The sequence below is a fragment of the Brassica rapa genome, chromosome A04, assembly GCF_000309985.2.
Source record: "Brassica rapa cultivar Chiifu-401-42 chromosome A04, CAAS_Brap_v3.01, whole genome shotgun sequence".
NCBI lineage: Eukaryota > Viridiplantae > Streptophyta > Magnoliopsida > Brassicales > Brassicaceae > Brassica > Brassica rapa.
Genome location: NC_024798.2, coordinates 6,169,805 through 6,197,715, shown reverse-complemented (window position 1 = coordinate 6,197,715; position 27,911 = coordinate 6,169,805). Strand labels below are relative to the sequence as shown.

The 27,911-nt window shown below is 34.5% G+C and overlaps 3 protein-coding genes and 1 long non-coding RNA gene across 6 annotated transcripts; 2 read left to right on the top strand and 2 right to left on the bottom strand.

The window, feature by feature from the left end:
- Positions 1-1,266: 1,266 nt before the first annotated feature.
- LOC103848956 lies at positions 1,267-23,909 on the bottom strand. Its single transcript, XM_033290743.1, has 2 exons — positions 23,897-23,909; positions 1,267-6,514 (listed from the first exon to the last, which is right to left on the bottom strand). Exon 2 carries the CDS (start codon positions 4,438-4,440, stop codon positions 3,388-3,390), a length of 1,053 nt encoding a protein of 350 aa, XP_033146634.1. The 5' UTR covers positions 4,441-6,514; positions 23,897-23,909; the 3' UTR covers positions 1,267-3,387.
- Positions 6,621-7,757, bottom strand: LOC103848957 (cysteine-rich receptor-like protein kinase 10). The gene has a single exon (XM_009125790.3). The coding sequence runs from the start codon at positions 7,563-7,565 to the stop codon at positions 6,807-6,809; it is 759 nt and encodes a 252-aa protein (XP_009124038.1). The 5' UTR covers positions 7,566-7,757; the 3' UTR covers positions 6,621-6,806.
- LOC103848955 (cysteine-rich receptor-like protein kinase 10) lies at positions 10,849-14,955 on the top strand. 3 transcript variants are annotated; one of them, XM_009125786.2, is made up of 7 exons: positions 11,826-12,784; positions 13,094-13,240; positions 13,337-13,455; positions 13,553-13,763; positions 13,867-14,104; positions 14,189-14,339; positions 14,412-14,955. In XM_009125786.2, exons 1-7 carry the CDS (start codon positions 11,947-11,949, stop codon positions 14,730-14,732), a joined length of 2,025 nt encoding a protein of 674 aa, XP_009124034.1. In that variant the 5' UTR covers positions 11,826-11,946; the 3' UTR covers positions 14,733-14,955. The 3 variants fall into 3 exon arrangements, 2 of the variants coding, with proteins under 2 accessions (XP_009124035.1, XP_009124034.1); XR_004457758.1 differs by lacking the exon at positions 14,412-14,955 and having other exon boundaries at positions 10,867-12,784; positions 13,553-13,725; positions 14,189-14,284; XM_009125787.3 differs by lacking the exons at positions 14,189-14,339; positions 14,412-14,955 and having other exon boundaries at positions 10,849-12,784; positions 13,553-13,725; positions 13,819-14,024.
- Positions 17,615-22,959, top strand: LOC117133770. The gene is made up of 2 exons (XR_004457785.1): positions 17,615-21,330; positions 22,001-22,959. It is a non-coding gene; the product is annotated as an uncharacterized LOC117133770 (long non-coding RNA).
- Positions 23,910-27,911: the final 4,002 nt, after the last annotated feature.

Sequence of the window (27,911 nt, the reverse complement as noted above, 5' to 3'; positions counted from 1 at the left end):
TCCGAATCTGCGTATGAGCGTTACAACAAGGTATAAGCCTGGGCTCGAGAGCTGTCGGCGAGATTCCTAGTTCTAGCAACCCTAAGACGGCTAAACCTAATTGAGTCGCAGCTCGAAATAACAAAAACGGAAAATTGCCTAAATTGCTCTAAGTGATAAGTTTGCACTGAAAAAGTTCTTCCCCCTTGCTCCTCGCCTAGGACTCCTTATATACTAGCTCCAAGGTCGGTTTACGCTTTTACTCTTCTGCCCTTAAGCCGTCATAGCATAAAAATGGAGATATTCCATTTTTCCCGATCTTCACAATTATCTTCAAAACTTCCGTATTTATCCGCGGAAACTTGACATTTATCCTTCCTAGTGGGCCAAGCGTGAACCATGCTGTGGTTCACGGGCTTTTGGTTAGGAAAAATCGTAGGATGGGCCTCGAGTCGTGTTTTAGGTCCCTTTGGGCCGTCTTCCGACTCGACACATTTACTACAAATTTTCCGCGGTTTCTAATCCGCGAAGTTTGATCGATGAATTAGAATAGCGGGAAACATGGACTGAGCTTGCTACGGTCTTCGGAAGATAGCATTCGAAGGTTTGACGAGAATGCAAGGACTGGTGTCGTATCGATGTTCGGAAAGGTTCAATCGCTACACAGCGACCGAACTTTGGCTCGAGCCCGGTCGCTACGTAGCGACCGAGCTTTGGCCGAGCTCGGTCGCTACGTAGCGACCGAGCTTTGGCTCGAGCTCGGTCGCTACGTACCGACCGAGCGGGACGATCGCTCGGTCGCTACGTAGCGACCGAGCTTTGGCTCGAGCTCGGTCGCTACGTAGCGACCGAGCGGGACGAGCGCTCGGTCGCTACGTAGCGACCGAGCGGGACGATCGCTCGGTCGCTACGTAGTGACCGAGCTTTGGCTCAAGCTCAGTCGCTACGTAGCGACCGAGCGGGACGATCGCTCGGTCGCTACGTAGCGACCGAGCTTTGGCTCGAACTCGGTCGCTACGTAGCGACCGAGCGGGACGAGCGCTCGGTCGCTATGTAGCGACCGAGCTTGGTTCAGGTTTGGTTGCTGCATAGCGATCGGACGGCGTGTATGCGTGGTGACCGAGCTTGGTTTGTTTGGTTTGAATCCCAAAGGATACTTCTTCGTAAAAACTTCGTATTGGTTATTTTTACGAAAATTACTTTTCTCCTTTTACTATCTCTTTTGGAAATACGATCTCCGAGGATTTTCGGGTGGTAATTCCGTCGTAACCGTTTTTGACCCCAACAGATTCTAACTCCACGTTTATAGCTTCTTTCCATTTGATCCAATCTGATCTCTGCATGCATTCTTATATGGACGTGGGTTCTAGATCCTCATCTATATCCATGATCTCAAGTGCTACCTTGTATGCAAATATATCATCAACGTTGATATCTTTTCTGTTCCATTGTGTTCCAGACATCATGTAATTTATAGAGATCTCTTGATTGTCCGGCCCTGGTGTCCCATGAAGTCCAGCATCCCGAACCTCACTATGCAGAACGGCCGGATCATCTGGTGTGGCCGGCCTACTCGGCTCGACCGCGCTGGTCGGCTCGGCCGGTCCATCAATGTCCTGGACGGTTTCCTTGATGCTCTCGGATCCAGCATCTCTCTTGGACTTCCGAGGCTGTTTATCTTTGGAACCAATTGGTCTACCATGTTTCAAACGTTGTTTAGACTCTGTAGCCACTTGACATTGTCCCTTCTGGACATCTATTCTTATGGGTGCATTACAAGCCGGGATATATGACTTTGTCACTCTATTTGGGTCAGCAAATGTATCTGGCAGTTGATTAGCTAGCTTTTGAATATGTATAATCTTTTGGACTTTCATATCACATTCTCTAGTCCGAGGATCTTGCCAAGATGTTGATGGTCGAGACCATTCTATTTCTTTAATCAACCGGCTATTATCTCCCCCTAAGGTCGGATATGTGAACTCATCAAACCGTGAGTCTGCGTATCTGGCCTTAAACAAATCACCGGTTTTCGGCTCAAGATACTTTATAATAGTTGGGGAGTCATATCCTACATATATTTCCATCCTCCTCTATTGTCCCATCTTAGTTCTCTGTGGTGGAGCAATTGGAACGTAGACGGCACATCCGAATGTTTTGATGTGGGACACGTCTGGTTCATGACCCGTAAGTAATTGGGATGGTGAATATCTATGCTCACTAGATGGCCTGATGCGAATCAGTTATGCTGCATGTAAAACCGCATGTCCCCATGCTGATACCGGGAGTCTAGATTTCATTAGTAATGGCCGGGCTATCAGCTGGATACGTTTAATGAAGGATTCGGCCAAGCCGTTCTGTGTATGTACATGTGCCACGGAGTGTTCTACACTGACCCCCATACAGTATTCATTAAACACCTGGGACGTGAACTCACCAGTATTGTCTAGACGTATAGTCTTAAGAGGGAAATCTGGAAAGTGTGCTCTCAGTCTTATTATCTGAGCAAGCAGGCGTGCAAAGGCCAAGGTGGGTGTATTGGTCCACATATGTGGATAGTAGACACACATGCGACCATCTGGTCGATGCATCAATGAGGACCATGAAGTATCTAAATGTCCCACTAGGTGGGTGTATTGGTCCACATATGTCTCCTTGAATCCTTTCCAGAAAGTGTAAGGTCTCTTTATTAACTTTGGCTGGTGATGGCCTAGTTATGAGTTTCCCTTGTGCACATGCTGCACATGTGAGATTATATGGGACAACTCTTTTGAACGTGTGCCCTTGTGAATTCATTATCAGTTTTCGCAGCATACTTGTTTCGGGATGGCCAAGGCGGTTATGCCATAAAGTGAATATCTCGGAGGCATTAGCCTCGATCATACTGATATTTGCATAGTATAGACCAGTAGACATTGCAGGTATGGTCTCTAGGATCTTCTTATTGCCTTTGGTGATCGAGATTATGTTAAGGAATTCTTTGTTTCCTTTTTCCCATGTTTCAAGATGGAAACCACTCAATCTTATGTCTTTGAAACTCAATAAGCTTCTTCTAGAGCTTGGGGAATACAAGGCAGTTTTGATCTCTAGATGAGTGCCCTTGGGCATCAATACATAGGCCTGGCCGTGACCTTCAATCAGGCTGGCCTCACCCGAAATGGTGTGTACTTTTGCACTCTGCATTATGAGATTCATGAAGTATCTTTTGTCTCTAAGTATTGTGTGACTTGTGCCACTATCCACCACAAGTATACTCTTTTCATCATTCATTTCTATAAGTAATAAAATTTCTAATCTTAGAGACTTTATAAAACTTTGAAAACTTTCTTATTATAAAAGTCATAACACCAAACAATAAAATAAAAACACCAAAGCAATCATAAAGCAATAAGACAAGTGATTCGAAATCTAGTCTTTGAGACAATCAGAAGTCTCAAAATCCATTAGGTCATCATTAGCAAAGTCGGATTCATTATCAGCATCATATCCGGAATTGTGAGCCATGTGAGCCTCCGGGTTCTTGTTCTTGAGACTCTCTTGATATAGTTCACATAGGTGCTTAGGGGTTCTACAATTCTTGGCCCAACGGTTGTCCATCCCACACCTGTGACAAACGGACTTGGTCGAGTAAGACGGTTTGGATATGCCGCCTCGACCTCGGCCATAACTACCTCGGCCACGGCCGTAATTGGAACCACGACCACAGTTATTGTGGTTTCCTTTTCGGCCGGTCGAGTAGTTGTCTCGGCCGTTTGAGTAGTTGTCACGGCCACACCTCTTGTATCCACTACGGACATTGCCGTGTGATCTTCTATTATCTTGGGCGTAGTTGCATTCTTTGGGATCTTTCTTTTCAACCTCATGGGCTTCGGGCAATGCTGCTGTTCCAACAGGTCTGGCTTCACTGTTCTTCATCAGAAGCTCATTGTTTGCCTCGGCCAAGAGCAGGCACGAGATCAAATCAGTATATGTGGCGAAACCTTTCACTCTGTACTGCTGTTGCAGTATCATGTTCGACTGATGGAACGTAGTGTAGGTCTTTTCAAGCAACTCCTCTTCGGTTACTTCTTCACCACAAAGCCTTAGTATCGAAACTGTTTTGAACAAGGCTGAATTATACTCATCCACTGACTTGAAATCTAAGAATCTGAGATTCATCCAGTCATTCCTAGCCTTTGGGAGTAACACCGTTTTCTGGTGATCATATCTATGCTGTAAAGCATTCCAAAGGTCTAGTGGATTTTCAATTGTCATGTACTGATCTTTCAGACCTTCAATGAGATGATGGCGTATAAAGCTTATAGCCCTGTATCTATTCTTTTCATTCTCATTGTTGTCCTTGGTGATAGTATCACCAAGTCCCTTTGACCTTAAGCTGATATTTGTATCTAGCGCCCACTGCAAGTAGTTGTCTCCGGAGAGATTAAGGGCTGCATAGTCTCTGTTTGCTATTTTCGACATCTGAATCACATTATCATTCAAATTTCAGGTTCACAATGTGATCATGTGGCCGCATGATAATCAGCAAGCTCGGCCACAACAAGTCTTATGCATTTATGGAAATCAAACAATACTAATCGACCATGGTGCTATCAAACATAAGGCCACACGGCCATGAAGATCTACTAATGCAAACAATCTTAAGTTTGTGTGATCTACATGCTGGTCGATATTATTAAAACAGTATGAATACAATTCCATATTCAGATTCATGTAATAACTTTAATCAATCCGTTTTACTTCTTTTATAAAACTAGGGTTTTCAATCTAAACTCTAGCAATCTTAGATTAAGGTTTCAAGGCCTTAAGGATTTGAATTCTAGGTCAGATTATTTCAATCAATCTAACAATCCTAAACCTCAGATCAATCAAAAATCAATCAAACAAAAACAACTTTAAATCAGATTCTAGCTTCTTAGGTTTAGGGTTTTCGATTCCATCATTAGGGTTTCTCAATTTCAGATCAGAAACAATTTAAACAATCAATCATGTTCTAGTGGAATCATTCATGTTACTAGTTATGAGATTTGTAGATTTTAATTATGTAGTTTCTAGGTTTTCATCAAGAACAAAGTTTCTATAATAATGGATAAGGGTTTTATTTCTATCTAGGTTTTCAGATCACGGTATACCTTTGTTTGTAGAGGTTTAGAACCAGACCACCAAAGAACGGATGAAACTTTGAGATGAGACGGACGGACGCTTGCTGTCTCCTATCGGGTCGCGGACGGGGTCGGACGCGAGCTGAGGACGGACGCGAGCTTGTCTCGGGCGTGAGGTGTCTCGGACGCGATCTGAGGACGGACGCGTTCTTCTCGGGTGCGAGCTGAGGACGCGATCGGGAGCTGAGGACGTTCGGGAATTTGAGGACGTCTAGGTTTTAGAACGGACGAAGAACGTCTAGGATTTAAGATGGAGTCGCCGGTTTTAAGCTTTTAGGTTTCTGTTTTGGTCTCAGGGTTTTAGAGGCTATCGTGCTGATAATGTGTTGTAAAAGAATGGGGAATTCGTGTGTCTAATTTCTGAATAATGTGTTCCCTTATATAGGGGTTACAAGGAAGAGATAAAAGGAAAGAGTATAAATCCTAAATACAAAGGAAATAAAAAATTACTTAAAGATAAACATGAAGAGAAAAGGAAAACATCCTAGATCTATAGTCGGCCAAAGTGTGGCCGACTCTCTCTCCTCCGGATGCGGCCGCGGCTTGGGCTGGTCGTGGCCTGATGGGCCATTCTTCCTTGTCTTGGTTAGTAGCAATCCACTCATGATTTATAACAACTATGTCCTTTTAGACTAATACTTATTTTGTGCCAGTTTTGTCTATAATACCCTTTAATATTTTTTAAAATAAATTTAATAAATATTTTTACAAACAATTTTTTTTTGGAAAAATGGTAACTATTGATAAAATACCTATATGAACTTAGTGGTATTTTTTCAGTTTAAATAATAAATTTCAGATTATGTTCTAAATAAAGTAGAAATGACATTCTACGAAGTAGAAAACGAAATCTACTTTTTTCATTGAATCTACGATGTTTAGAATATGTGATCTACATAAATAAGAGTATTCTAAAAATATTTAGAATACACATTCCGCGCTTAACCTACTGATCTAAAATCTTTAGAAATCAAAATCTACACATTAGTATAAATCTAAAACACGTAGAAACCGACTTCTACAGATTTACTGTAAATCTAAAAAATGTAGAAATCAAAATCTACACATTACTATAATTCTAAAAATCTGTAGAAATCGATTTCTACAGATTAGTTATATTCTACGGATAAAAAATCAGTTCCTAAAAATATGGAAACAAAAATATTTGGGAATATTCACATTCATATTTTGAAAAAATCGATTTAAAAAAAAACAAAAAAACAAATTCATTATTTATTATATTTAAAAATTACAATTTTAAGGGCATTATTGTCATTTTGAAAATAATTAGCCTAATGGAACATAAAGTATATGAGATTAGTCTAAAGGGACATAGTTATCATTTTTTTGCTCTAAAAAAACAATTTTCCCAACTTTCTTTAAGATTCTTTTTGAGTTGTGAAAGAACAAAAAAAAGAATAACGTTTAGATGCCGAAGAATAACATTTAGATGGCATGTCTACGGATAGTGACTGCATATGGATAATTCAACTGAATTTATTTCTTGATCAAATTATATTGGAGGCCAACTCCTACAAACTGAAATCACAAAAGGAAATGGAAACGTGTGGTTTGTCCAAAAACATAAGAACCACAACTTTATTTGATAAATTGAAATAAAATGACAGGTGGAAGTGAAATGCATATGATATGTATGGATGGTATTTAGTTGGTTTGTGTCGTAACAGCAGATTCGTTGTAAAACGGGTAAAGCTCGTATCTTGAACCACAGCTAGGCAAAAGAAGTCTTGCCCCAGTTCTCTCAGTGGGTAACTGATTGATGGACGTTTGCAGACAACGCAAACAGTCTTTCCCCGTCAAATCAGGAGTGCACTGAACAAGTCCGTACAAACTCTGCAAGGCAGTAAAATTGACTTTTCTCGCATCGAATTTTCGGGAACTAGCCACTGCTTTGGTTGCCGCTTGGTTCAGGGTGGCCAAAACCAAATCTCGGAACCGGTCTTGCTGATTACGTGGAATATTATTGACGTTAGGCAAGGTATATCCACCATCGGTTCTCAGGGTCGAGAGAATATTCCGGTGAGAGTATCTGAGCGTACACTCATCGTAATAGAGCACGGCCTCGCTCTGATTCGGACACCGCGTTAAGGATTCATTGACGGCAAAGGCAACGCAGTTACGGCAACTTTCCTGCGAGACATCTCCGCGGCATAGGAAAAGTCCGGTGACGGTATCGGGAGCTTGACCCGCCTTACCACTTTGGAACCCGGTGGAGTAGGAAGAGTTGGGTGAAGAAAAGGAAGCCAAAAGGGTTTTGAGATTGGTGTAGTAAGTGCTGTTCCTTGAATACGTTGTCGTATTTGGACAAAAGTTATATAAGAGAGTAAGGTCTTGAGAAGAAACTTTGATGCAAGTGAAAACGGAGAAAAAGGAAAGGAAGAAAAAAGTGGCCCACGAAGACATAGTTGGGATTTTTCCAATGTCAGGAAGCTCCGAATATGAAAGAAAATTGTTTTTCTTTCTTTATGCGCTACTGTTGTAGATTCAATCAAGAATGCTATTTATAACGAGAAACTACGACTAATCAAGGTCAAAGTAACATGTGTTCAGAATCATATCCATTATATTGATAAAAAAAATCATATCTATTACTTTTTTAGTATTTCCCTGCTTACTTCTAGAAGATATAGAAAATAGGAACTGGGCAATATGGTTGCAATTTATTTTTGTTAATAAAGCTATCAAAACACTTCAGATTAAATTCTCACTCCACAAAGCTCCAACTGGTAACCGTTTTGGAAATAAAAATAACGAATAGAAAATGAACATATATGAATAAAATAGTATGAATGAAAAAATGCATGTTCTTTTTTAAATTTAACAAAGAATAATTTTGTTTTATATTTCTCTACGGAAAAAAGAATGAGAAAAAATAAAAAAAGAAAAATTATTCCTTCGGAATAGTAATTTTTTAAAACAATGAGAAAGACGTTTTTAACATCATAAGACACATCCTGCTGGAAAGACACATTATGGTTTCCCAAGGTGATTTCCGGACCAAAATGCCATATGTCTTGCGAAATGAGACATGGAAGTATATTAATTTAATTATGTCCATTTAGTGGGAACCAAACTTAGTTTGCTTTTTGGTTTTGACTTAGTTTCTTTGGAGGAGTTATTAAAGTTGGTTTGAATTTATTTGTTTGTTGCAGGCACCAAAGAAGAAACTGGTTCCTAATAAATGTGGCAGATGTAGGGGAGAAGGACCTAATTACACGCATTGCTCCAACCCAGTATAAAGGGTTCTTTGAGTTAAAGAAGTCGGTTATTTTTGGTTTTTTGAGATTGTAATGGTTTAGGTGAATGTTCATGGGGTTGTGTGTCCTGTATTTTGTTATCCAATTTGTATTGGTGTTGATGACATTTCGGATTTGAAGTATGGATGTTAAATTTGTCTCGAAAACTAATGTTTGTGTTCCCATTATGTAATCATCGGGTCATATATATATTGGCATCTGTTAAGCAAAAAAAATGTAGTTGTGCGGAAATATGGATGTGGGATGCATGGTTTTAAGCTGTGCTTTAGAGGCAGTGAGTCTGGGTCCAGATTATTGGCAAACAAACAAAATACCTTTTGATCATAGAAGAGATTTAGAGTCTTATCAAACCTGGATGCCTAATTCACACAAGTAGAAGCGATGGCTCTGATTTTCTTTGGTTAGAGACGCGGATGTGGTGAGATTAGCCCCACACCAACAATGAGATGGTATACTAACTGTTTTTCTCCGGTTATATGGCGTGGATGACGAGCTAGAGGAACCCATTGGAATATTGATGAGGGACGGCGTTAACCTTAGCTAAGAGGTTGGGTAAACCCTAATTTGTAAATCCCAAATCAAATTGGGCAAAATTGTTTGAAGAAGAGGTTTGGAAATTAAAAAAAAAACATAGAAAGCAATGGGGTCCGACCTTAGGCTCGTGCATAATGTGCAGGAATAGATTTTCTTTTTGCCGTATGATTGGTAAATCTGATTGTTGTTGTGAAGGACATATTGCGTGGAATACACTGTGAGGACTTCAACAAGGATTGAATTTGTGGATGTGGACGCAGAGTGAATGTCTAGGAAAACATAGAAGAATTTATTTTGGCCACTAACACCAATGGCCAACATGATTAAATAGTGGATATGTATAGCTACGACAATATTGGTAAAACCGTATCTACTATCTAATTTAATTGTGAAATAATGTGGTTACATAGCCTTTCCATTATATTGCAAATTTTAGTACTAGTACAACTAGTACAACTTTATCTTTTTCAAAATTTACAAAACTAAATGGGTATTTCATATGAAATAACAATCAAATAACTAAAACTGATAAGTTGTCACAAAGTTCTCTCCTAATTGTTTTGACTTTTTGACTATTTTTAAAAGATTATCACACAATCACATAACTTTACATGATCTACTTTATATTTTATTGGTTGTGTATTTGGTTATCCACACTATTTTGAAAAACGTAAAACCGGAGGATTTTAACAAAATTATTGACTCCATAATATATGATATCTAGTAGGTAAATATATAGAAGTAATACAACTGACACAATTTTTTTTTACATGTTTAAAATAAGCAAACAAATATTCAAATTGGTCTATGTGGATAAAAAATCATCAATTTTGTTTAAAGTTTTCAAGAATATGATTTTATTCTTGCGGCGGTTGTTAATTTGTTATTAATTGGGTGTTTCTAATTATGGTTTTTGTCTCCACCTATGCTTTTTTAGCTATGAAATACAAAACAACAATCCAGTTGAGCAAAGCGTAAGCACTTCAAAACATTGACTAACCATGAATCCTCTCTTATTGCAACATTTTCACCGCTCAAGGTCGCAATTGCCTTTTTCTGCTTTGGGAGCAAAAAAAAAATGAAGATATTAAAAAAAAAAGTAGTAGAACTAGTAGAAAAAATCATTATCACATCACATAATCTCAAATGCCCATTAACTAAACAGTGATTTAGCATGATAAAAGCTCTGTTTATAAGTTATCAGGACAAAGGTTGTAAAGTTGTATTAGTTATACATGTTATAGTTATACCAGTTGTACTAGTTATACACATGTTAGTTATACTAATTTTATTATATTTGTTTTATTTGTACCAGTTATACTATATATATATATGTTCTAGTTGTACTAGTTATACATATTTTGGTCGTACTAGTTGTATTCGTTTTAATTGTACAAGTTGTATTAGTAATACTATGTGTTCTTCGTTGTTGTGAATTTCGTACAGTGAATATGAAATTCCATTTCAGATGTTACAAAATAGATTGGGGATGATGATGGATTGATCGATTAAAGATTAAAAAAAAAAAATCAAACTAAAAAGTTGGGATAAAAACAAGAACACGAAAATTGGATGGAAATGGAGATTATGTTTTGATTTGGTGAGTTATGGTTATAAATGAGTAACGTTTAGAGTCAAAATCTGGGTTGAATTTTGGGTAGGATAGTAATGTCATGAGTTAGTAAATATGTTTAAATTCTTAGGAGTTTTTTGTTATTTTGCTTTATTTTCTATTTAAATTGAAAATAAAAAGGAAGGCTTGGATCCATATCAGAAAAAATCATCCTTTTGAGCGTCATTTGAGAAATTGTCGAGCCAACTTCTCCTATGGGGCTATCAAATCTCCTATACCCTCATTGCTTTAATGAAACATGAATATCCAATTTTGCCCTTTTCATTTTCGAAATTATTAATTTAAATCATAAAAATTTTGAAATTCAAATTTTGAAATTTTGAAATTTTGAAATTTTAAAATTTTGAAATTTTCAAATTTTCAAAATTTTCCAAATTTTGGATACTACATTATACTGTATAGTTTTACTTAGTTGTACTGGGTTATACTTCGTTCTACTGGGTAGTATTGATGTTAAGTTATACTGAGTTATACTGAGTACTACTGAATGTATATACCGAATTATACCAGCTTATAATTAGTTATACTAAGTACTACCGAGTGTAGTTATACCGAGTTATACCAATTGTACTGAGTACTACTAAGTATTACTAGTACTACTCTAAGTTAGTTATACCGAGTTCGACTAAGTTCTACTGCATAATACTAAGTACTACTGAGTTAGTTATACCAAATTTGACTGAGTTAGTAATACCGAGTTATACTGGATCCAGATCTGAAGAAAATAAATAAAAAACACAAAACATACTTTGCAAAGGGGAACAAGAGCAATAAAATCCCAAAATCATATAAAACCCAGATCTATAGAGAACAAGAAGAACCCTTATCATACAAAATCCAGAATCTTAATTTACAACCATAAATCGAAAAGAAAAAAAACTCAGAATCTCTCATCAAATCAGGTTGAGCCGCCACCGTTCTTGATATCTTATGCTCGGTATCTATGGAAAAGTGAAGGTTTTGTTCGGTATCCATGGTGGACGACAGGTTATGAAGAAAGAAGAAGGAAGAGAAGTGATTTTCACAGAGAAGAACAAGAAAATCGCAGAGAAAAAAACTGAAAAAACGAAAAAAAAGAGGAGAGAAGCAAATGAAAAGAAAAACTATAGGCCGCTTCTTTTTATTAGATTATGTTATAAAATAAAAGAGGCAAAACAGTAAATATTTTAATTTTGACACTAAAAATAAATAAATTTATTTAAAAAAATAAACTGGGTCCTTGGAAGATTGAGTTATTAGACTTGGGAGCACGAGAGGAGTTGCCTCGAAATTGTCCCAAGAATAAAAGCAAAAAAAAAAAGAAACAAAAAGTTGGGATAAAAACAAGTTTGTTATCTAGAATCAAAATAAATCCATATAAATGGAGCTCCATGATGTGAGAAACCCAAATAGTAGAAGTCGAACGATGTCTTTTCCCACTTCTTTCTTTTTTGTTTTCCTTTTTTCCTTCCTCTCTAGCTTTAGAGCTTCTGCTCAGAGTCCTTCCCTCTTATACTTTTTTTGTCCGAATACAACAACGTACTCAAGGAACAGCACTTACTATAACAATCTCGTAACTCTTTTGTCTTTCCTCTCTTCCAGCAACGCTTCACACTCCACCGGATTCCAAAACTCCACAGCGGGTCAAGACCCAGCCAGAGTCACCGGACTTTTCCTTTGCCTCGGAGACGTCTCCGGAGAAGTTTGCCGTAACTGCGTTACCTTTGCCGTCAACGAATCCTTAAGGCAGTGTCCAACTCAGAGAGATGTCGTACTCTATTACGATAACTGTATGCTCAGATACTCTGACCACAATATTCTCTCGAACCTAAGAACCGATGGAGGATATCCCTTGTCCAGCGTTATTACTATTCCACCTGACCAACAACGGAGCTTCCGAGATTTGGTTTTAGCCCTGATGAAACAAGCCGCAACAGATGCCGCTACTAGTTTCAAAAAACTGGGTGCGAGACGAACCAACTTTACTGAGGTTCAGAGTGTATATGGACTTGTTCAGTGCACCCCCGATCTGTCAACACAAGACTGTTCGCGGTGTTTGGAAACGTCCATCAATCAACTACACACTGACAAGACTGGGTCGAGACTTCTTTTACCGAGCTGTAATTCAAGATACGAGTTGTACCCATTTTTCAACGAATCCATCGCTAGCACATTTCAAGCACCACTATCGCCGCCTGTTTCTACTCCTCCCCGGCCAGGTCAGAGCTCTATCTACTCCTATGTTTTTCATGTTTCAAGGCGTAAGTTTTCATAATTTATCCAAATTAACAATACCAATGTAAAAAAGTTTCTTCTTGACAAAAATTTAAGATTTGTTCTTTGCTACTACTATTATTTGATCAGTGTTCAACCTCTTTTTTCCCTGACTATCCATATTGTCTAGAAGAATGTTGTCCTTCTAATAGAATTTCAGAGTTCTTTGTCTATCATTTATCTTGTTCCCCTTATTTTGCAATGCAGAATTTCTTCCATTTTGACAGAATTTGATCTTTTAAATGACTTTTCAGACGCAGGAAAAGATGAGAGGTCATCTGTGTTAGTGGTAGCCATTGTTGTGCCTACTATAGTGATTGTTCTGCTTTTAATAGCTGGTTATTGTTTCCTTGCAAAGAGGGCAAAGAGGACTAATGAGACAGAACTCACATTTAATAATGGTAAAGATTCAAGTGATTACTAATCTTTCTGGGTTGACTTAATCTCATTGATCAGCCTCTTTTTTCCTCATTACTAAGAATTTCATTGTGCAACAGCGGATGATATAACAACCATTGATTCGCTGCAACTTGATTATAGAACAATTCAAGCTGCAACAAATGACTATTCAGAAGATAATAAGATTGGTCGAGGTGGATTCGGCGAGGTCTACAAGGTATTAATTCTTAAACGTGCGTGGGGTTTGTTACTTCTTATTGAAATTTGTTGTGAGTACCTTTGGATAACGAGATGATGCTGGGGAAACTGGATAGGGTATATTTTCGAATGGGACTGAAGTTGCTGTGAAGAGACTGTCAAAATCATCAGAACAAGGTGACACAGAGTTCAAGAACGAGGTTGTTCTTGTTGCAAAGCTTCAACACAGAAATCTGGTCAGGCTTCTCGGATTTTCTTTAGAACGAGAAGAAAGGATATTGGTCTACGAGTATGTACCAAACAAAAGCCTTAATTATTTCCTCTTCGGTCAGTTATTTCATTTCTTTGTTTCTTTGATAATTTAAACATTCTTGAAACTCAGAGCAGTGGCAAGTCTTAGGATCTAACTGTAACTCATGGACGTTCACAGACCCTGTAAAGCGAGGGCAGTTGGACTGGACTCGGCGATACAATATCATTGGAGGAATTGCTCGGGGGGTTCTGTATCTCCATCAAGATTCAAGGCTTACAATCATACATCGTGACCTAAAAGCAAGTAATGTTCTCTTGGATGAGAATATGAATCCGAAAATTGCAGATTTTGGAATGGCTAGGATCTTCGGGTTGGACCAAACCCAAGAAAATACAAGTAGAATAGTGGGTACCTAGTAAGTCTTCTTCTCAGCTACTTTTATGTTGATTTTTTTAAACACTAATTTGCCAACATACTCAAGTTTAGTTGTGGATTCCAGTGGTTACATGTCTCCGGAATATGCGATGCGTGGTCAGTTCTCAATGAAGTCTGATGTCTATAGCTTTGGAGTGTTAGTACTTGAGATTATAAGCGGTAGGAAAAACACCAGCTTCGATGAGACAAATAATTCACATGACTTGGTCACATATGTAAGTTTAAAGACAAATTACAAGTTTTTATATAAGATATGGTTGAAATTTATTGATTGACTAATGTTATAGGCTTGGAGGCTTTGGAATAACGGAACAGCCGTTGACCTCGTGGATCCAATTATAGTAGATAATTGCAATAAGAGTGAAGTTGTTCGATGCATCCATATCGGTCTTTTATGTGTTCAAGAAGATCCTATAGACCGTCCAGCGTTATCAACCATATTGGTGATGTTCACTAGTAATACTATGACTTTACCTGTGCCCAGGCGACCAGGGTTTTTTGATCATACTAGACCCAAAGACCCTCTTGATTCAGATCAATCTACGGCGAGCAAGTCTTTTACAGTGTCCACTGATGATGCATCAATCACTAGTTTATATCCTCGTTGATTTGGTCTTAACCTTCAAGCTTGAATCAACTGCTATGTATTGAATTCAAATGAGCACTTATTGCATACTTCGAGAGCTGTTAATCTTGTTTATTGTTTAGTTTTTAGTTGTGTTTTTGTACGAATTATAATTTGGTTAGTCTAGATTTATTTTTTGGTTTTTATTTTTATTTTTAGTTGTTTTTCTTTTTTACAGAAATCATGCAACTTCTTGACTTCTTCAAGTTTAGATGTCGCGAGGATAGTTTAGATAAAATATATACTACCTCTATAATTTTCGATATACTAATTATTTGTCTTACATGAACCCAAATGTATACAATCCCTAAGTCCAGTACAAAACCTTTCTAGAGAGGAGACACTTGAATGTTCCCATTGGACAAGGGAGTAACAATGGTGGATGAATTTACATTAGTAGTTGATGGGGTAAATATTTGTTCTACATATATCAACTGTTAAAAATTGCCAATACGCGCTAAAATGAGCCGTGAAAAGAACCGAGCTGGAAAGGTCAAGAAATTAGTCTTTAGAACTGATTTATAAGAATTATAATTTGCCATTAGAGAAAAAAAAAAAAAAAGAGAGGCCAGACAACGTGATAAAAAGTCATTTTCTCTATCTTCCAAAAGAGCGATCAAATGACCTCTTCATTTTCTAACATTTATAGTCATTTCTGACAGCGGCCATCGCCGGTCTCATCTACACCACTAGTAGTATTCTCTATAATCACGGCATAGCCACATCAAAATCATGGCTATAGAGCCAAAATAGTCCTCTTCATTTTCTAACATTTATAGTCATTTCTGATGGCGGCCATCGCTGCTCTCATTTACACCACTAGAAGTATTCTCTATAATCACGGCATAGCCACATCAAAATCATGGCTACAGAGCCAAAATAGTGGCTAGGTGAAAAATATACACAATTACCGGTTGAAAAAGAAGTCCACGGCTATAGATTCGTATCTAGAAAAATCAGTGGTTAATCATGTTGCTTTTGTACTGCAACGCGTACACCTAAAATATTCAAGAAACTGCTGTAAGTAAATAGAAAAGGAAAACCTAAAATCATACACCTAGTTGATCAGAGTCCTCGGCAACGTCACCAAAATTTGATAAGCTCAATTTTACTCGTAGAACTTTTCTACAATTATAAGAGGTGCATCGCACTATTTAGGAATCAAATCTACAAGGATTCTATGTTTCACACAATAGACTATTAGTTTCAGACTAAACTAAACAGTAAATAAGAAAGAAAAAAAATAGATAGTAAGGGCATGATTAACCCCGGTATCTTAGTCGGGGTTCTTAACTCATGATTTGACATTTTTTTTGTTTTTATACACTTTTCGGCTAAGAGACGGTTCTTATATCTCTTATTTGAGAGACTGTTCTTAGCTTTTCTTAGTTAAAATCTAAGAAAAGCTAAGAACCTTCTCTTAACCGAAGCTAAGAACTATAGTTAAGAGATCGGGGTTAATCATGGTCTAAGTAAATCGAGTTGTAAACTATATAGGAGAAAGTGTTAGATCCATGGAAATCAAACAGACAGTTTAGAACTGGAATCGACAGATGCCATGGGTTTATTATGAATGATTCTAAAACTTAAACAAGAATAAATCAACCAGTTGTCACTACAGAGACTATCTATGTCTAGATCCTAAAATTTCAAATCTCTTTGCAAATTCAATTGATTAAGATAAGTGTTAAATGTAAGTTCGATTATGTTCAATAAATCTCTAAACTAAATCGCGTTGCGAATAGGTATTTAGCTCATCAAGATTAATTCATGTAACAAATAAAACTATAGTGTCTACCAATTATCCTGTGCTCTAGAATTCAAGTTGTCAATCCAAATATATAATTAAAAACAATCAAGATGTATAGAAAACCTTAGTGATTCTATCAATTAGCAATTCATCCTAAACACTAGAAACTCATAAATCTAACAAGTAGATTACTCATACATAATAGTAGGAATGCAAATCATACTCTGAATAAATATCAAAGAAATCAAAACAAGAGTTCCAATCGATCTCTCAAGAAGTTCTGATCTTCTCTCCAAATCTAAAATAAGATTAAGTAAAATATAGCCTAAACAGTGGTTTAAAATAGTTAATTTATAGATAAAACACGTTTTGGGCTTCTTCGTAAATACTAGAAAGTTCTGAGCCTTTTCAATTCCTTAAAACTTGATAAATCATGTTGGTTTGCTTGATCCACATGGGTGTCGATCGCCACCAGTGTCGCCGATCGACACAAGCCTCTATGCTAGACTCTGACTTGCTCACTTCAGCATAAATTCTCTTCAAGCTCCGATTCTCTCCAGAATCTCAAAATATTTCTAAATCGTATCTTTAAAGACTCTAAAACGACTCCAAACATTAGGGGTGGGCGTTCGGGTACCCGTTCGGATTCGGATCGGGTATTTCGGATTTTCGGGTATTTCGGTATAGAGGTGTAGAACCCGTTCGGGTATTTTTGTACTTCGGGTCGGGTTCGGGTATTTTTAGTTCGGATTCGGTTATTTCGGATCGGGTTCGGATATTTAGATTTTGAAAAAAAAATTAAAATTTTCATTTCTCAAGTTTCTTGTATTTAAAAATATAACTTTCAGTTAACTAATTTTTATTTCTAATAGATTGAATGGTTAATAGATTTGGACATAACATTTTAAATCTAAAAAGACACTAATTTAGTTATTTTTTAAAAATTTTGGATGTATCTTTTTGTTAATTTTTGAAATAAAAAATTTGACATGCATTTTAAGTGAATAGCAAATCATTTTTTCGTAATTGTATGTATATCATATGAACTTAAAGTATGTGTAGTATCAATATAAATATTTTATATAAAATGAGAGATATAAACTAGAAATATAAGGTTAATTATACATATGTTCGGTTATCTTCGGATATCCATTCGGGTTTGGGTATTACCCGTTCGGGTTCGGGTATCCAATCTCTCCTTATTCAATACCCGTTCGGGTATTTTGCTACTTCGGTTCGGATTTCGGTTCGGATTTTTCGGATCGGGTTCGGGTGCCACTTCGGATATCGGGTAAAGTGCCCACCCCTACCAAACATAATATAGTAGACTCTAAACTGGACTTATATCATGGTTAAAAATGAGTAAAAAACATAATATATTAATAGGCTTAAATTTACCCGTGAGCTACTCTGCATTATCAGAGGTGCAGTGTTGTACTTTGTGTAGTAATTAGAAATCCAGTCGACAGAGATTCAAGGTTTCATAGAATAGACTATCACTTCAGATTAAGCTAGAATAATACTAAAAATAGTAAAGAAAGTAGTAAATCAGTTTGTAAAGCATAAGATTAGATCCAGGGAATTCAAACAAGCAAGACAGAATTGCAAGTAACAGAGTGCTAAGGGTTAATGAAAAATTGTTCTCGAACTCATATCACAATTATCAATCAATCAGCTTTTGCTGAGAGACTAATCTATGTCTAGATCCTAGAATTCCAAATCTGTTTGTGAAATCATAACCAAGCATTAAGAACAATATGATAAGTTCACTAAATTCCTAAACCAAATCTCTTTGTGAATATTTATTTAGTTCAAAGATAGTTTCAGGTAATCAATGTCGAATCTAATTTCTTATCTTATGATTAGAGTTCTAGTTAATTACTCTAGAATTCAGCATTAATAATTGATGAAGAAATCAATGGATAACCATCAGCATTAACAATTCATCCGAAACCTTAGGAATTCCTAAATTCAATAGGGTGATTATTCAGACATGATTAAAGAAAACATAATAAAAGTCCGAATAAATTGTAGGTAAAGATAGAAATACTGGACTTCCAAATCAATCTCTGAATGAGTATTGATCTTTCTCTCCAAATCTCTCTAAAAAACAAATTAAGCGTAGCCAAAACGATGCCATAAGAAAACCTAATATATGGCAAATCACGTCTAGGAGCTTGTTTGCAAATAAGGAAAACTTCTAGACACTTGTGAAATTTCTTGAAACATCATCAAAGCGTGTTCTCCTCATGATCCAACCATCCCCAAAGTCTCCAAAATGCTCCACAGTGTATAGACCTGCAAAGTTTCTGAAGTAGACTCGAAATATGTAATATTGACTTTAGAACCAGACTTATATCTTGGTCAAAACCCATATAAGCCATGATATACCAACTCACGCAGGAACTCATATATCATTTAAAACACACAATTCCAATTCTCTGGTTCATCTCCCTATGATCTCTAGATCCTGTTTTGTATCTTCTCTTTCGAATGTGCCGGAGTTGTCTTTCGTTGGGAGCTCTAGGGATTTGTTCTTGATCTCTTCCCCGTCTTGTTGCGGGTCTTCCTCTATCTTTTGTTTAGCAGGGATCCTATCTCATCTTTGTTCATGAATGACTTAATAATGTCAACAGCTCATTGACATGTTGGCGAGGGTGAACTGAGAAGTTCAGTTTCAACCTTGCTTCATTGTTCATTTGTGGTTCTTGCTAAACTTGTTGTTGGTTCATCCCTTATGCTTAGCCTGTTAGCATTGAATCTCTGTTGTTTTGGTTGATTTTGTTGTATCATCTTGTTGTGGGCCTTTGACTCCGGGAAACCCATGTTCGCTAGCTTAAGTTTACAGGTTTTTTACCGCCGCTGTGGTAGTCATGTTTCGGTTTAGAATCAAAATCCTTTTGAGGAGAAAATTATAGTATCCATCAAATATTTCCAGCTGGCTGAAGTCCATACAATCTCGATAGTTGTATGGACATGGAGGTGATGATCACAGACTATTGAAAAGAGGGAACAATCATAATGAAGTTTGTAACTATGGCAATGAGACCTAAACCATACTATCAATTTTTTTTTTTTTTGATCGAATACTATCAATTGTTTTCAAAGATAATTTCACAATAATTTTGAAAAACTGCTGTGAACTTTAAAATTCAAAATAATACAGCATAGTTTTCAACAAATTTGAATTTAGTGTTTATGTTTACTTATTAGGGTTAATATTAATTGTTGACTTGGAGTTTTGAATTTTGACTATTCTAGTAAGTTTTAAAATTAAATTATTTCTTAACTTTATATTATAATTTACAATTTTAATAATTTCACTTGTTTGGGCAATGAAAGTATGCTACATCATTTTATTTGTTAGAGTTTTGAATTGACTGTAATGACTTGATCACGATGATTAGAAAGCTTCAAATGTGGCAAAACATCTCAACGAAGCTGAAGAAATAGAGATATTATACAAAATACAGTTGTTGATTCTTTTGTCATGATCTCTGGAACTTTTCATAAAAAACTTTATTTTATTGGTTATTATATTTCGATTTGGTTTTATAAAGTATTTTTTTGTTTGAGCAATCGAATGATCTTTCGATGTATAAAAAAATAATATCTTAGCTATACGTCGTTTTCCTAATTATTAAAACGTTGCTACCATATTGCAAAAGTCAAATTTTCTATATCATCCACACAAGAAAATTGGATCAGTAGCTGGACAAAAGTTGGACACGACCATTCACTTAATTCCAAAAATTTACATTGAACTGTCTCTGGAGCGCCATTTATCGAATGTCGTCATCTTAGCACTAATTCTGGAAAATCTTAGATGTGGATTCTAAATTTTAACATATAATTTTCAACGGTTACGTTTAGAATTGATGTTTTATACAGAAAACTTTGTCGAAAATGATTTAAAACTAAATATTTATATTTGCTGAAAGATATATTACAAAAGAAAATATTTCTGAGGAGGAGTTCAATTGTTTTATAATATTAGTTCTATCTTCTGAGCTTCATTTTCTGTTTTATAATACTCTAACTCAGCAAACTCATCGTAGAAATTTTATGAATCTAGGCTACTTTAGGCAATTGTAGAAACATCGTAGCCTACTGATTAAAGTTTAAACGCTTTTACACCTAGATCTGGGGTTCGAATTCCAGGTTATGGAATTTTTTGCAGATTGCACATTTAGAAGGTCCAGGTTTCAGTTCCCGAAAAAACGATTTATTAAACAATTATGTAACCTACAGAAGAAATGATTACAAAGGATCTTCAACATAGTGCAAGTAAATCTGGTCAGACATAGATCTTTGTAGGACTTTAACTCCAAATGCCCCTCCCTCTCTTGAAAAATTCTCATTTCTCCCCTTATTAAAATATTTTTTCTTTCTTATTTTCTTTTAAATGGAAAATGGGTAGATAATGCTCTAAAGACGAATTACCCCCTAATGAAATGGCTTATTTACAAGGGTCCAACCTAAAGATCCGACCCACCCAACTCTAACCGTAGAATCCGACCAACCTAAAGCGAAACGACGGCGTTCCTTCTCCACCCCAAACTCTCCCTCTCAATTCTCTCCCTCTCAATTCTCTCCCTCTTGCGACGGAAAACCAAAACCCTTAGCAGAGTCGCATCGTTCTTTGTCCCTTCTCCATCTAAATGGAGAATTCATTAATCTCTCTCTCTCTCTCTCTCTCTTATTTCTCGTGTCTCAAGTCTTTCTGTCTCTCATTGTGATTGAAACCCCTCCAAAACCCCTAAGTCGAGAATCACATCGTTTTTTTCTTCATTCTCCGTCGAATTCAAGGCTCCATCCTTAGTTCTTTGTGGTAAGTATTAGTTTCTCTTTATTTGATAGTTATTTGGTCGTTTTGTAACTAGGTTTGAAAAAAAAAATTGGAGAAAACTTATAAGTTATTGGGGAAACTTAGGGGATGATTGGTTGGGGCTGTAGATACTCTGGACAGCCAAAATTTAGTCTACAGCTATATATCTCAACCAATCGAGCTTTGCTTTCCTTAAAAAACTCACAGCAAAAAAATCTCTGCAAAATCAAAATATGGCTGGCTGTAGAGAGCTTTATTTCCAGAGCAAAAAATTAGTGCTTTAGAAATCTACAGCAAGAAAAGCTACAGCAAATAAATCTACATATTAATTTCTACAGCAAAAAATATAAAGCTACAGCACTTACCAATCATTCCCTTAATAAATGTGTCTGTAGAAAGAAGAATATTGGCTTTGAAATTGGGTAAAAACTTGTGAAATCTTATTCTCAGGTATATGTTACAGAGAAACAAGCTGGGACAGAAAACTGATACAATTTTTGTGTGTGTTTTGAGTGGATAAGCTGTATTAAATTGTGGTGATGCCTAGTTAAGACAATAAAATAAATATTTAGGGAGATGAATCCTGTTGGTGATGGAACTTAATTGATGTTGTGTTGTTGTTATGCGGTTTGCATTAGGACTGATTGAGTGGTTGTGTTTGTTTATTAACCAGCGACTTTTGCACTATCTACCTGCGAGGCCACTATTTGAGACTAGCATCACTCTATTTCTTGATCTTCTACCTGATATCCCTTTATGGATGAAGAATCCTGACTATGAAAGAGTAAGTTAACTCAACATATTGAATCATTCTAGCTTCTTAATTTACTTGATGACACTGATATTCTTCTTTCTACAACACGTTGCAGTCGGAGAACATAATGTTCTCTTGTAGTGCTTTATTTAGGTCTAGTTACAAATCCATTGATTTATAACAATTCATTTATTTGATTTTAAAATACTCATATCAATAATTCTCACTAGATTTGAAAATCACTGGATTTATGGAAGATTTCTAAATATAAGGAGAATTTATAAATCCACTAAACTACCAGAACCAATAACCCCCACTAACATATAATATTCTATGATAAATTCTCAAATATTCTTGTGGTTATAAGAGAAGATTATTTTTGAGATATCTTGTTAGTAAAAGTATATTTGTATAAGGAAAGTTTCTCGAGAATAGATTACACCAAAACTTTTATTGAAAAATAACATTATAAATATTTAAATATTAAAAACATAATACTATAAAAAATATATATATTTCGTGAATTGATTTCAAATGATTATGTATGATATGGCACAAACTTCACTATAAATATTTTAATTTGAAATATTAATTTTTAAATAATCTAGGGAATAGGTAGCTTACAACAAAATTTTATTGACAAATAATAATATAGATATTTAAATATTAAATGCATAATATTACGAAGATATCTCTTAAGATGATTGTAACTGATTTATGATATAAAAATAATATAGAGAATAAATTGCAACAGTTTTTTTATTGACAAAACCCACTATAGATATTTAAAATATTGAATATATTATTTTCAATTAACAAAATGATCATATAAATCATGTTACAAATATCATATTTTAAATTTATACATTGATGATAATCCCCAATATATTAAAAGAGAAGCATTACAACATATTTTTGTAGCCACATGTCATCTCCACAATCATTCTTAGAATCCTTAGAAAAATATGTTGGTTCAAATAAATATATTATAAACTTTTTATTAAACTAACCATAAATTAATCATAAATGTTCTTCATTGTTTCCTTAAATAAAAATCACGGAATTACCTAATGTGACTAAAATATATATGACAATTAATAATTTTGAATAATAAAGATTTGATAAAAATTACTCTATTCTCTATCATTTTTTAAAAAAAAATTAACTTATTAAAATTAATTAAACAACCACGTTAACTATATAATAAAAATTTAGATTTTTTCGTATATGTTATATTTTGAATTTTTGAAAACGGATATAAATAACTAAAGTTGTTAAAAATCTCACATTAAAATTTTTGTGATTCATGGTTTAAATTTATGTTATAACAAGATACAAATGATTATGAAATTATAGATGTAGGAAGTCTCATTTAATATATATTATATATATGTATATTAATATTTTTTTTAAATAAATTATATACCATAGAAAATACATAAGTATTTTAATTTTGAATTTGCTTTTAACTTTTTTGATAAACATTTTGAACATTATTGAAAACTTAATATTTAGATTTTAAACTTTGCATTGACTGTTTTTAAAATTATAAATTACTAAAACTATTAAACATCCCACAAATTTTTTATTGTCATCATTGATTTTAAATTTTTGTTATAAAGAAATACAAACGATCAAAAATAATATGAGTATAAATTTATTTTAACAGATGTCAATATTAAAAATGTACTATATATCTATGTTAATATCATGTAAACTTAATTTTATAACATATAAAATAGAAAAAGTGTTTGTCTCGATTAATAAAATTTATTTAAGTATTTTTACCAATATAATTATATACGTAATAGTTACTAAATTTTTAATTATTCAATATATATTTATTATTTCATAATATGTAAAAAATATATAATACTTAAAAATAATTTATATATAATATTTATTCCGCGCAAGGCGCGGATCTTAACCTAGTCTAAAATTATAACTTATGCATAGAATATCATATCGTATACACAGTTCAAAATGAATTTAATTATAGTAACAAATAATAATACTAATTTTTTTTGTCAACTATTTCTTTCATTCAAATTACTTAAAACACAAAGTTTTCAACAATCATACATTCAAGGCTAGCCTTTGCCAAAGAAGCAACCTGAACATATTCAATACAAGGAATGAAGCTAAAAGATAGAGGATTGAAGAGAGTAGCAAGGCTTCTACCGTCATGGAGAACACCTGCAATCTCGTTCAAAACAGACCCTTAGCTCATGGTAGATATGAAGACTTGAGAGTCTGAGAATATATGAAACCTAAGGAGGCTTAATTCCAACCATGAGTGAAGATCCCACCAACGCTAGAGAAACATCCTTTGCATCTTGACAGTTCCAGACAATTTCACAAAGGAGAGACATCAAAGTGTCTAGGGCCATCATGGCCAAGAGGTCAGTATCAAATATTGCTGAAAAAAAGAGCTAGTGAGGTCATAGTTTCTGCATCTGAGATAACCATCTTCAACACAATATCCCCTGTAACAACGCCACTCAAAACAACAAGAAGGTTTTTCTTTCCCATAAGCCACAATGGAAAGGGGGACAAACTCATACCTATCAATCCTAAACTCCATAAAGCTGAACTGTGATGAAACAATGCTAGCATGATACTAGTACGAAGAACATCCTCACAACGAGGTAGCAGAGTGCTAACATGGAGTTCATCATCCTCATACAGAGATAAACTGGATCTCATCCTAAGAGTTAAAGAGAGAGTAACATCCTCACACTGAGGTAAATAGAGTTTCAACAGGCTGACATCACAATGAACTTTCCTCAAAAACGATTTGTTCCAAAGAGGTACATAGACAATACCTTCACAAGGCTTGTTGGAGAGGTACGATGGTCTAGGAGAAGCAGCACTACCAATGGAATTAATCGCTAGATCTGAAAGAGGAGACTTGAAATCCCAAGCTTGGGTAAGTGTTCCGAGAGAGACGCTATGGAAGTCGCTCGATGAACAAGGACGAAGAACGAATCTGGAGGATCTGGTGGTTCAGGTGGGATGATGGAAGTGAGACTTTTAAACGCTACCGAAAGAAGCTTAGATTGTGGGGGATCAGGAGGATGTCGGCACCGCGACGGATGAGGGGCCTTCACCATCAACACCATGGAGGAGGAGGATAGATTCTTCAGAAAAAGGAGGTATTGGCGTCAAATCTGGAACGGCGGAGATCCATGGCTAAAGAGTCGGGCCTGGCAGCTTATTGTATTGCATAATCTAAAATATTTTAGTATTAAAGAAAAACTAAATTTTATAATATAAATTTATTGATAAAATAATTTGACATATATCTATGTAGTTCATATATATATATATATATACTTTTGAATATTTTAAATTACATATAATCATATTCTAGTATAATTTTGATTGTTAATAATTTTATAATAATACTGATTAAATTTGTATATAATAATAGTCTCACAACTCTATAGTATTTGACCAAAAAGATTGTTTGTCAACAAAGTAGGTTAAATAACAACAATTTTCTTTTATTTAAATTATAAATTTTGTCTAATCAGCAGTCTAATCATCAAGTTTAGCAAGTCTAATTCTAACCATATATTACTTGACATTCAAAAAATTTTCTTAGCACAATAATAAGCTAATCTAATCTATTAAAACAGGAGTACATTTTGTACTTAACCCTGAGTTTTCTTTAAAAATTACTATTTTATGCTACTACATTTAAAACAAATAATTAGTCTAAATTACAACTTTTATAACCGCATTCGATTTGGCCGGATAGTTTACTTACCAAAAACTTAAACTTTACATTTAATATCTTATGCATTGTAGTTATTGAACATTTATTATAACTGCTTTTTTTTTTCAAAAGGTTGCATAGAGATGCGATATCCCAATATATATTAAACAAACTGTGGATTTTATTACCTAAAACGTGATTCACTCATAATCTAATTTTCTTAGTTATATATCATCCCTATAATCAAGCATAATTAATATGAATCCAACCTTCCAGAATATAATTATCAATGGTTAATGAGTTTAAATACGAATTGATCAAATGGAAATAACTAATCAAACTTGATTCTCTTTATTCGGTCTTAAAGCAAATTTGAAATAACAATATGTAGATTAAAATTTGTCATCAGTAACGATCCAGACTTAATTAACATTAGTGTATGATAGACTTAATTTGTCATCAGTAACGATCCACTATATTTTGATTAAAAGTATTATATTGGCCCATTGTAGTTGTTTGCATTAATAGTTTAGATATTATATAAAGAACATATCCATTATCCAATTTGTATTTCATTAAACCAAATTAAATATAAAACCATTTTTAACATTTAATCTATTTAATTAAAATATAGATCAATTTTTCAAGTACAAAATAAATAGTTCATTTATATTATATACAATAACTAAATTTATATATATAATTTTTTACATGAGTAACATAAATTTGACATAAAACCAATTAAATTTCAAATAATTAATTACTTATTGTATTACCAATTGTTTTATACGAACTAAAAACACATTTAACACAAACATTAAGATATAAGATCAATACTCCTTTTTAATACTTTAATAGATGTTTAAACATACATTTTTGTTGTCCAAAAATATGTAGTCCATTTATAATGTAATATTTCAAATTTCAAATTTCAAAATTTTAGATATAGGGTATGACTACAATATAAGATTAACAATGAAACACAAAAAAAAAAAATTAATAGCTAAATGTATTACTAATCATCTTATTTGTGTTAAACATATATTCAACGCGACAATCTAACCCAACAATAATCTAATAACATTGACCACAATTTATAAAACACAATACTTACTAGGCCTGGGATGGATCCGAATATCCGCAAAATTTAGGGTACCCGGATCAGATCCATCGGATCCGTGGATTTAATATCCGGATATGGATTCGTGGTTTCCGGATATCCGGATTTCGGATATCCGTCTCGATATTCTATTATCCACGGATATCCGGATCCATAAAAATAATTAAAAATATTTTTTTTAATATTAATTTTTTTAATATAACACATAAATTAAATATTTATACAAGATTTATAAATATATTTATATATGTCTATAATATTGTAAAAACTAAAATATAATATTGTAAGATTAATTCATGTATAAATATTAATATATCAAATATAAATATTAATGAAATTTAAAAATGTAATGTATTTAGAAAAAATGAACCCGCATCTGGATATCCAGACCTAAAAACTAAGATATCCAGATCCGGGTTCGGTTTGCATGGATCCAAGATTTTACTATCCGGATTGTGATTCGGACACCCCGAATATCCTATTTTCGAAGAGGATCTCGGATCGAATCTGAATCTCGGATAATAAGTTCCAGACCTAATACTTACCAATGGTTTATAGTTTACAATGATTTTACAAGTTAAACAAACATCCGCACGGACGTGCGGGTCAAACTCTAGTTAGTCAATTAAATTATAACATTTTCGCTTAAACATGTTTTTAATTAATACTATGATATGTTTTTTTCTCTTTTTCTTCTTTAGCCTTTTTTTTTGTCTATTTTTTTTTGTGTTAATCACATAAATAAGATTTTTAAAAATTATAAAATGGCCCAAACTCAAGTTTAATTCCAACCAAACCTAATGATTTCTCTACTAGGAGGAATACCAACAAGAACAACAATGATAGTATTGATTTCTAGGACCATTTTTATCAATAGGTCATGTTTCTATTTTAATAGTATTGATTTCTAGGACCATTTTTATCCATTGATACTCCTAATTGTAGGGCAGATTGAATTTTTTTAAAGAAAACCTTAATACAAAGCAAAC